Raw genomic sequence first — 11,078 nt, forward strand, 5'->3', positions numbered from 1 at the left:
TCGGCGTTTGGCTCTCCAAGCTCCGACCAAATTTCTAGGGTCCGGAATTCCTAGTGCATGACTTCTTTTGCTGCAACAAATATAAAGCGCCACGGGTTTTTTCAGACTATTGCTTGAGTAGTCTCTACACGGGGATCGCATTGGATATCACACGCGATGGCTGGCCCTCTATTCAAGCGGTTTGCGCCGCCTGCGTCTGCGCCCCAAAAACAGCCTTCACCCACCCCGGTACACAGCGAAACCTCGAATCCTGCGCATAACACGAACGAGCCCGTCGTCGCGTCTGTGACCACGCCTGTAGAAGATCATACAGTGCCAAAATCTATCAAAAAACCAAAGAGGAGAAAGCGCGAAACCGACGAAGCAAACGATGAGAGTGACGAGGTCGCAAAGAAACACAAGAGCATACTTTCCAAATTCGAAAAATCCTCAAAGCTAGCCGAGGCAAAGAGCCAGCAGCATGAAGACGAGGCAGCTGACAAGGAAGAAGAGGAGGAAGAGCTCCACGATCTAGAGCCCATGCCACAGCCAGCACCCGTTCCCGAGCCAATATACGAGCCGACCTTTTCTACCCTTCCCACATGGCTCGCTCAGCCCACAACCATCGAGGCATCCAAGACGGTCCCATTTTCCGAGCTTGGCGTCGACGCTACATATGTAAAGAAACTAGAGAAACAAGGGTTCAAGAACGCCTTGGCTGTGCAAACGGCACTGCTACCTATGCTACACCCTGGCTTTGACCAGCATCTTGGCGACATTTGTGTCTCTGCGAAGACGGGATCTGGAAAGACGCTAGCATATCTGCTGCCAATTATCGAGGCACTCAAGGATCGCGCTGTCCCCATACTCTCGGCAATTATAGTTGTACCAAGCCGACAACTTGTCAACCAGGCCCTTCAAGTCGCCGAGGAATTATGTGCTGGGACAAGGATCAAAGTTGGAACAGCATTGGGCAATGTTGCATTCGCCACGGAACAAAAGCAGCTTGTCAAGATGAGGGCGCAATACGACCCGAAACGAGCACAAGAACTCAATGAGAAAGCGTCACAGCAGTACCAGACGGGCCTGATGGAAAGAGGAGGACCATATGATGATTTGAAGAAAATGTCTCTCGGACACGTGCCAAAGTACGATTCGGGCGTGGATATTCTCATATGTACGCCAGGGCGACTTGTGGAGCACATTGAGCATACAACGGGCTTTCTGCTCAACAATGTCCGATGGCTTGTCATTGATGAAGCAGACCAGCTACTTAACCAAAACTTCCAGGGCTGGGCGAGCGTGCTGATGGATGCTGTTCATGGTGAAACTCGACCCGAATTCATGAATGCTCGAGAACGAATGGCCAAGCAAGTACGGGATGCTAACTCTGCCTGGTCGGTGGCGTTGCCCCAAAGACAGGTGATTAAAGTTGTGCTTTCGGCAACAATGGAAAAGGACGTCAGCAAACTCGGGACATTGAAGCTAAGGCGACCGAAGCTGGTTGTTGTGCAGGATGCAAGCACAGAGCTGCAGCCTCTGGAAACTGAAGACAATGTTTTCGAGCTACCGTCGAGGCTGGAAGAGTTTGCCGTGCACGTTGGCGATGGGGCGAACAAGCCGTTGCACCTGTTGCACGTGCTGCTCAGCTTTGTTTTCGCCGAAAAACATGAAGATGCAGACTCGTCATCGGATTCGGACTCATCAGATTCTTCGTCCGACTCTTCGTCTGACTCTGATTCTGATGCTGGCCAAGTCAGCGCAGCCTCAATGTCGCAGCAAACAGGCCGCGTTCTAATCTTCACCAAGAGTACAGAGAGCGCATCCCGCCTGTCGCATTTGTTGCGTGCACTTATGCCGGGATTCAAGAACTATCTCCAGACCATGACTAGGGCATTGACAGCAGATGCGTCGCGCAAACTGCTCAAGTCGTTCAGTTCTGGGACCATCAAGATTCTGATTGCATCAGACGCTGCGTCTCGAGGGTTGGATATTCCCGACATTACGCACGTAATCAACTACGACCTGCCGACAAGCATCACCAGCTATGTGCACCGCGTGGGCAGGACAGCGCGAGCTGGCAAGGCAGGACAGGCGTGGACATTGTTTAGCAAGACGGAGGCGGCGTGGTTCTTGAAGCAAATAGCCAAGGGCGACAGCATCAAACGCGGCAATAAGAGGGTTAAGCGTATGGAGTGGAAGGAGAGTGCCGTGACGGGCGATGGGAAGAAGCAGGCGTACCGGGCGGCACTCAAGCAGCTGGAGAGTGCTGTTAGCGGGCAGACAGGAAGTGGATAGTTGTGGTGCTGCGGTGCGTGCGAGTTGTTGTTAGTGGATTGTAGAAAAGGCGCGGAGAGGACGAGTGCTGTAAATGATACCCAATTAGCATCCAAGTCCGAAGCAGGCGAGTAGCATGGAATGAAGCGTGAATACCAAGCTTCCTATAGCAGCTTGGCCTGGAGGCGGTTGGAGGAGAACGGGGCAGAGGGCGGCGGTTAGCGGGCAAAAATGTGCTCGAGACAATCGGCCCTTGGAAGGTCGACTTGCGGGCCATATGTCAAAGCGGCAGGTGCCGTGACGTAGGACCTTTTTCGACGCCTGGAGACAGGTCTACATGGACAGCATGCAGGAGGTGTTATCGGTGGGTTGCGGCAGAAGGGCATGCAGGCCTGCATGTGCGGCAGCGCCGAGGCTGCGAGGGATTGATAAGCGTTGTCCAAGAGGAGCATCCCAAGGCTTGGTACCCTCCATGGGCGTGTTGCACGTGTGCAGGCATATGACGCTTCGTCTGTCGGCCTGTCGCCCAAAGAGGAAGGTTCAAGGCCGCACCTGCCAGAAACACTGGCTAACTGGCCAACACCGAAATTCGCATCATGCCCCGGCCCTCGACGGGACACACTGCAGGCCTGTAAAACATACGGGAACATCCTCTAGTTGCGCGTCAGCCGTCTCGACTCCCTTGCCCAAAGCGAAGACTACTTGGCCACCTACCCAATCCAGTCGCTGCCGAAAGTCTCTAATTTCGTGTCCTGGGTATCCCCCGACGGCTTTCATTTGCCATGGCGGCCTGCCGATCGCTGTCTTCCATGGCCGTCTGAAATGGTTCCATGGGACTAGACTCGCTGACACGGTTGGCAGGCCGCATGGTATGTGGGTAGTACAGCAGTCGTCTATGTACTATGTAGAGTGCATGTGATCACGCAGCAGCGCCCACCCATGCACATCGCACAATTGCCATACTCACAGCACCTTTGCAATGGCTAGGATGACAGTGCCCTACGCATCCCCCGGGTTTCGCCTTGCTTGGTTTCATAGCTGTGGCTGCCTTGGCTTGAGCTTAACGCTGCTAAGCGTGGTATGGCAAGCCTTGGCAGTACCTTGATCTTTTGACTGGTGCATACTACTCTTCCCCCCTGGCACTTTAACCCCCAACGCCACTCTTAGTATCGCCGCATCCACCCACGCTACCAACAGTTCGGTCAATGCAGCCTTCCTATTGTGTGCAAGCCCTACATCAAGGAAATCACTGTCTATGCGTCCAAGACGGCTAGCACACACCGTTGACTACTAATCCCACTCTTGACCAATACAACACCATACACTCAGTCGGCCCTATGGCTACACACGATAGGCTTTTTTTTGACACCTTCCTCTTTGTCTGTCGATTGCAGAGAACAATCATGTCCATCTATGCGCCCGCTCCCATACTCGGGGCCCGCTCCCATGATCCACGCCAGGTCGGATTGAGCAGGTAAACGCTTGAAACACGAGCCCAATAAACACAAGGCATTCGCGGCTCGTCCAAATCAGGTTGCCTGCCATGAATGGCTGCAGTAGCAAATTTCGTGACCAAACTGATCCTCCACTAAACACCCTGATATGTCTCAGTCCACGCTAACATAGCGCCCTCTACACACGACTTATCGACAGGGTACGGAGCACATCATCGTCAAGGAAAGTGGGCCTCACATCGCCATGCTCATGGCAATGCTTGGTATAAAGCCAAGTCCAACCTCTATGTCTTGTATCCATCACAGCTCCACTGCCCTTCTTTCGCTTGCCTTCAAGAGTCTCCACGGTCCATTGCCACTATGCCATCCATTATCAACATCACAGCGGCCCTCGCCCTTGCTGGCAGCGTTGCCGCAAACCCCATCCAGCTCGGTACGTCAAAAAAGGGGACTGCCTTTTGAATCTTGACTGACCTTGGAATGGATATAGACAAACGCGGCGCCTTTTCTATCAACCAGGTCCCCCACTCTACCCATCTGAAGAACGGGCCTGCAGAAAAGGTCAAGGCTCTACGCAAGTACGGCAAGGCTGTTCCTGAGAACCTTCTCAAGGCGGCTGAGAACCGTGCAAACACGGTCGTGGTTGAGGCTAGCGCAAGCAGCGGCTCTGTCACTGCCACCCCTAGCGATCAGTACGATACATCGTACTTGTGCCCAGTCACCATTGGCACACAGACTTTCCAATTGGACTTTGACACTGGAAGCTCCGATCTGTAAGTTTGACACACTGCTTCAGCTATCTCATCATGAGCTTAGACTAACGCCACTGAAGCTGGGTATTCTCTTCGCTCCAGCCCAAGTCGCAAATCAGCGGTCGTTCTTACTACACCGTGAACCCATCCAATGTCCTGAGTGGTTACACCTGGAAGATCTCCTATGGAGACGGATCTGGTGCCTCTGGCAAAGTGTACGCCGATAAGGGTAAGTGATCGATATAATCATCAAAAGACTCTTGTGCTTATCAGGACTCACGCTAACTTTATTTCAGTCACTGTTGGTCCCATCACAGCAACTTCCCAGGCTGTTGAGGCTGCCACATCAGTTTCGGCCTCCTTCACCCAGGATACCACCACTGACGGTCTTTTGGGCCTCGCTATGAGCTCCATTAACGAGGTTAGGCCTGTCAAGCAGACCACTTTCTTTGACACCGTAAAGTCTCAGCTTGCCCAGCCGCTGTTCTCTGTCAGCCTCAAGTACCACGCTGCTGGCTCCTACGACTTTGGCTTCATCGACTCAACCAAGTACACCGGTGCCATCACCTACGTCAACGTTGATCCCAGCCAAGGCTTCTGGGAATTTCCCGCCACTGCCTACGCCGTCGGCAGCAGGACCACTTCAGCAAGCATTGATGGTATTGCCGACACCGGCACCACCCTTGTCTTGCTCGATGACTCTATCCTCAGTGCCTACTATGCACAGGTTAGTGGCGCACAAAACAGCGACTCGGCCGGAGGCTACATCTTCCCTTGCTCCAGCACCCTGCCAGACTTCTCTATCGTTGTCAGTGGCGTCAAGCAGACCATTCCCGGAGAGTACATCAACTTTGCCCCTAACGGCGATGGCACCTGCTACGGTGGTCTTCAGTCGAATTCCGACCTTGGTTTGGACATCTTCGGTGATGTTTTCCTCAAGAGCAAGTACGTCATCTTCAACATGGGCAACAACAGCCCTACTCTCGGTTTCGCTCAGCAGTCTGGTAACTAAGCTGCTGGCAACTGTGCCGAGGATATTATTGATGAGGTTTGCATGGTGATCATGTGGAGATGAGTCACTGAGAGATGGCAATGGCATAGAGCATTGGGTGGACTCTAGGGCGTGTTGATGAATTTCTGTCTACGGCAATCGCTTTTTGTACATATTTTCAATCAATTGTTGAAATTTCTACCACTTCTTGCAAATGTATTGTTTCACTTTATGCAGGACTTTGTTGTCATGATAAAGTGTCTGCGGTAAGTTTTAACGGACTGTGACAGCTGATATATGCTGACCTTGGAACTTTTACGAGTCAAGAGCCTTAAAACAAGTTTATGTCAACCCCCCCCCTTTATCGCACATTCTATCCAAATCACAAGCGTCATCCCTACTTTCCGGCAAAAATCGAGTCAAGCCCTACGCATGTCGACTTCCTAACACACCACCAGCCATCAGCGTCATCCTCGACAGTCTATCTAAGCATCCCACAACCCCAGCCAAGCCAACCCACATCTACAAACAAAACAACAACAACAAATTGAACCTTGTCCCCTATCCCCTTATCCTAAGCCTCCTGCACCCCAAGCTTCCACACTCCGCACTCATCCCACCCTCAATCCAGGCCCTCCGCATCTTGGGCCCCCCTTAAAGCCGACCTTAACCCTCCCCCACCCCACCCCAAATAAGTAACAAAAGCAAAGAAGAAGAAAACAAAGGACAGCGCCACTAACTCCAGACCTGCAAGGCAGCCACACACACCTCCCCTCCTCCCCCTCCCCCTTATCTCCACCTCTTTTTTCCCTCGAAGAAGGAAAAAAAGCAAATCCGCACTGTACTATCATGCACGTAAACCCTCTCCATTCTCAGCCCCTGCAACCGATCGCCCCCCCCCACCGCCGACATTTTGCCCGAAAGAGAGAGAGAGAGAGAGGCGAAAGCATACATACAACATGCCAGATAAAACCACCAAAGATACTCTCTCTCTGTGTGTGTGCGTGCGTGTAAGTATCGCTCGACAATCAGCCCATCATATGTATTCCAGACCCCCCTTCCCCGAGATTTTTCTCCATGCGACATCGAAAACAGAAGGGTGATTAGTTCCGACGCGAGACAAAAAAAATGCGCCGCTATCTTCCTTGAACAAATCATGTGTCGTTAAAGTCGTGTGTGTGTGTGTGTGTAGGATAGTACATACTAGCAGGGTGTTAAAACTGTCTCTTCACACACCCCCCACCCCCTTAGTACTCCCGGCCCGTTTTACATACTCGATGCGTGTTGGGGCTGCGTTGGCGGAGAGAGAAAAGGACAAGCGCATACTAGTACTACTACAGGGACAAGCGAAGAATGTCAGCGGTGTGTATATGTGTATGTGTGTAAACGTGGTCTAGTTAGGAGGGGGGGGGGGGGGGGGGGGGGTTCGGGGGTCGGACAGGGAAGAATTGCGCAAGTTTGATTGGGGGGTTTTTCTTAGCTTATACGGGCAAGATGATGGGGGGGTGTACTAGAGGTGATTTTTTTTTTGGTGGAGTGTAGACCTTTTACTAGTGGTAGGGGGAGGTTTTCGGGAGGTGGGGTAGTAGGGGGAGAGACGGATACGCTAGGGCTGAGGGGTACTTTTTGCGGCTGGCTCGGGCCGAGTTGCACTCATTTTTTCTTCTTCTCTCTTCCTTTTGCGTTTGGGCCAGGGAGGGGGGGGGGAATGATTAAAGTGGAATGTGGGGTTTGGATGGGCAGACAGTCAGGGAGGGCGATGAGTGTGTGTGTGTGCGTGGCAGTGTCAAGTCCAACATGCAAGTCTGCAGAAGACGGTGCAAAAGCCGGTCTCTATGATTTAATGGCGTGAGCCGCATGTACTTGTCAAGTCTTGGCTTCTAACTGGGATTGCCGTTTCCATGCAAACCTACAGTGTTGACATGTATTTCCATCCTCTGATGGTCTTGCTGTTTCTTGGCTTGGGAGTGGGCATTGTGACTAACACACCGCTCCAAAAGACTAGAAGACTGGGAGATGAAAAAAAAACTGTGACAGAGGATGGGATAGTCTTGGATTTTTGACGTATCCATTTACTCATGTCCTTCGGCAACTGAAAGGACGGGTGAAATGATTTCGCTATCCCCTACAAGTAATCAGGATACGCACGAGTGGATACCAACGGAGGTCGACGAGTTTCCTCGATGTGTATCCCAGTTTTGAGAATTTGCTTTTACCTGGGTTGTCACACCTCCGTCGATCTGTAGGAATCAAATTCCCCAACTCTGCTGTGTTGAGTAAGATACGGCGGGACGCCAAAAGCGCAATTGCAGCAGAATGGCACCCTCCTAATTGAAACAAGCTTGACCAGTCACTACTTGTTGATTCACCCAATGCCGTTCCAGATCTGCATGTATTCGAGCAATGCCTGCTTGTCAATACAAAGGCCGTAGAGCAGACCTGCTTTTGTTTCTCAAGTCGGTCCGATATGCTTGCTTCTCCCAATGAACATTGGATTGCAATCATGTGATGGGCCGTTTTTCTCTCATCAAGTGGAAATAACGGCACACGATTTTGGTGCATGCAGAGGTTTTGCGTGCATGTGAGGGACAATGCATACTGCCTAACCGTCTTGTGTTCAGCCTGCATAGAGCGCCCGGTCTAACCAAAAGAAGAACACATAACCTAGTACCGGTACTTGCTAGCGCAAGGGTCTTGGCTCAATGGACTACGCCAGCATACGTTCAATCTTTGCTGTGCAAGGTGACGCAAAGGCACTTGGACCCTTGTTTGTATAATCAGATGGTGTTTGCATGAAGGGACTGGCACATTCTCAATGAAGCTGAGTCGAGGTCCTGTGTGGAGTCGTGCAATATGTACGTGATGGACAAGGATACATGTTGGTTTCGTGTATACCAATCAAATTCATAGTCGTCGTAATGATCGGTAGTCGAGGGCACGGCATTTGCCCCCCCGATCACTCCACAGCATGACATTGGACGTCACAATGTCTATTCGCATACTGTTGATGTTGCAATTCCCGAACATGCTTACGGTATCAAGAAGTTGACTGGATAATCAGTGTGACACGGCATTCCCAACGGCCGAACATATACATAGATAGCTAGAGTAGGCAGGCGCAATACGGCATTCCCGATGCTAGCAGCATGGAACGCCGTTCATAGCCAGAGTCTGGGCGAGGCCTGACAGCTTGACCATAGAGGAAGGAGCATAGAGTATAAGCACTGAATACTTCAGCAGTCGGGAAAGAAATACCTTGTTGGGCATCACTGTGGACATGATACAAAGAACTTCCATCTCACGTGATGATTGTGAATCCGATACGTAATGTCTGTTGTGACGGGTGATCGGAAGGAAGACAGCATGTGTCAAACGTTTTTAGGATACGAACAGGGCGCACATGTTGCATGTTCAGAGAAAGCCAATGATAACAGCAGAAGGGATATGGCTCAGAACCACAGTCTGTGGGTAATACTCGGGTCTATCCCGGCCTGGTGGTCATAGGTGAGAATATCGCAAAGGTCCAGGCTGCAATCACTCGTACTGGAGCATACACAGCGCGCCTCCAAAGTCAACAAATCCCAGTTTGACTCTTGTTTGACCGGTTCAATAAGAACAATTACTAAATCGACATGTGAGATACGGAAAATGATTCGAATTGGACGAATGAAAGATATTGCCGTTCAGAAATAATGCTGCATGATCAGCAGGGGTGCATGCATGTCAAATTTAGCTCAAAATTGCAATGATCGGCCCGCGGACAGATTGTTCGGAACTGGAGGTTGAGCTTGGATGTTGAGGTTGCGGGGCTATGGCTCACGACACCTTGCATCCACGTGACAGGGAATGCATGCATGCAGACGGGAGGGATCAAGCCCAAGCCCAGTAGCCGGCATGAGTGACTGTCTAGTCCTGTCGATCAAAGTCATGGTCTCACCCAACGTAGAGCGTGGTATTAGTGCAGTAGTGTAGGTATTGATTTTCTGCAGACGCCACAATACCAGGCTTTAGCAAGTCCTGCTATGCACCCTGTCTAGACGTGCGTCGAGGTACCTGTCTCATGATTTGGTAGCCTCGAGACTACACGGCTGCAGCAACAACGTAGAACGTTTACCGGTCCTCTGTTCCCTGGGAATGGTATGGACACGACAGTGGGCGAGCGGCAACCTCCTCCACCGCTGGTCTCTCACTTTTTCTTTTTGTCCTTTATCTTCTTTTTGGACTCTGCCCCACTACTTGCCCCGCTGCCGCCTGCCTCGCCTGCCATCTCGGCCATCATGTCCTGCAAAAAGTTCTCGCTGACACCGCCTCCTGTCAGGGCTGGAGAGTGCAAGGGAAGAATCTTGTTCATCTTCCAGCCCTTGGGTATCGCTGGCTCTGGCATCTCCTTGGGCATGGGTAGGCCTGCAATTGGCAGTCGGAAGGGAGTGTTCTTCTGTGTTGGGTTCGCCTTGAGGGCTTGCGAGATGAGGATGTAGAGGTGGTGCTTGTTTTTGATTTGCTGGTGCATGTTCTTGCCTTCGTGCTTGAGCAGAACGCGCACTCTACCAGGGTTGCTCCAGTCCTTGGGGTGGGTCTTGTCGGGCTCGAAGACTGTCCTCAGGCCAAGGTCTGCTGCCGCGTCTGCCATTTCCCGGGCAAGAGGGTTTTCCACAGCCAATTCCTTGCCCACACGGCGGCCCTCTGCCCTACTTCTCGATATATCAAAGTATATGGGGTACAGGCATTGGTAGTGTTTTGACTTTTCGCGGTCCGTTGTCGTCTTGATCGAGGGCGATTGTGGCTGCAGCATCTGCGAAGCCATGGCTGGCGGCATCATGGTTGTGTTACCGGTACTGGGCGCATTGCTCGCATTCATCAGATAGGGCACGTCGCCAATGTCCATCTCGGACGGCTCACTGTCCGAGTCGCTGACCTCTTCGACGCGGGGATTCATCTTGTCGGGCCTGGTGGCAGTGCTTTTCCGGTGGACGCTGTGCATGGGTCAGAGGTTGTGCGGGTGCGTACATTGTACATCGTCCACGGCACATTGCCGTCGGCCTCACTCACCTGACGTAAGCCCGTCGACTGCAATGGGGAACCAAAGGTGGTGAATGTCGGCCACGGCGGCGGTTGGACGAATGTGGGGAAGCTAGAGGGACGGGCTTGGCAGCGAACGAGGCACTGCCGGTCCGGGTCGGCTTCTCGTTCACCTGTGCGCTACGGCCCGGGTGTTGGCCTGCTCCGTCTCCGTCTCAGGCAGGCCCTTGATTGATAACTCCAATCCTCTAGCACCTCTCGGCCAACACTGACGGCCCCAGTGATTTTTTTTGCCCTTCACCCCATGTTGGCGCTTGCAAAAGCCCAAGCCGTCGCTGCAGGGTCGTGGCCACGATTAATTACCTGCCAATATAGCAAAGGCCTGACGACTGTGGCCCTCGCCGCCACCCCCAAGCCGCCTTCGCTTCACTTGCTAGCGGACGCTCTGCTGCAAGAGCCCCCCTCCCAATCGCTGTCCCAAACTCGAGCCCCGATGTCTGCAGGCTTGCTTTTTCCCGCCGCCTCGTGCCGTTATGTCACGTTGGTGTCACTGATTTGCAGCTGGTGGCAGCCAGTCTCCGTACACCCGGCTCCTCGTGGACCTTC

General features: G+C 52.3%; 3 protein-coding genes across 3 annotated transcripts; 2 read left to right on the forward strand and 1 right to left on the reverse strand.

Moving 5' to 3' along the window:
- The first annotated feature begins 108 nt into the window (after positions 1-108).
- Positions 109-2,407, forward strand: PSV08DRAFT_406856 (P-loop containing nucleoside triphosphate hydrolase protein). The gene has a single exon (XM_014219984.1). It carries the CDS (start codon positions 157-159, stop codon positions 2,275-2,277), a length of 2,121 nt encoding a protein of 706 aa, XP_014075459.1. The 5' UTR covers positions 109-156; the 3' UTR covers positions 2,278-2,407.
- Positions 2,408-4,070: 1,663 nt separating this feature from the next.
- Positions 4,071-5,615, forward strand: PSV08DRAFT_193867 (aspartic peptidase domain-containing protein; the record flags this gene model as incomplete). Its single annotated transcript, XM_014219985.2, has 4 exons — positions 4,071-4,143; positions 4,201-4,483; positions 4,543-4,691; positions 4,759-5,615. The coding sequence occupies 4 exons, from the start codon at positions 4,071-4,073 to the stop codon at positions 5,472-5,474; spliced, it is 1,221 nt and encodes a 406-aa protein (XP_014075460.2). The 3' UTR covers positions 5,475-5,615.
- Positions 5,616-9,474: 3,859 nt separating this feature from the next.
- PSV08DRAFT_4351 (signal recognition particle, SRP19 subunit) lies at positions 9,475-10,553 on the reverse strand. Its single transcript, XM_014219986.2, has 2 exons — positions 10,503-10,553; positions 9,475-10,426 (listed from the first exon to the last, which is right to left on the reverse strand). Exon 2 carries the CDS (start codon positions 10,387-10,389, stop codon positions 9,640-9,642), a length of 750 nt encoding a protein of 249 aa, XP_014075461.1. The 5' UTR covers positions 10,390-10,426; positions 10,503-10,553; the 3' UTR covers positions 9,475-9,639.
- Between the last annotated feature and the right edge of the window lie 525 nt (positions 10,554-11,078).

This window comes from Bipolaris maydis (assembly GCF_028858645.1).
Source record: "Bipolaris maydis strain C4 unplaced genomic scaffold PSV08scaffold_1, whole genome shotgun sequence".
Taxonomy (NCBI): domain Eukaryota; kingdom Fungi; phylum Ascomycota; class Dothideomycetes; order Pleosporales; family Pleosporaceae; genus Bipolaris; species Bipolaris maydis.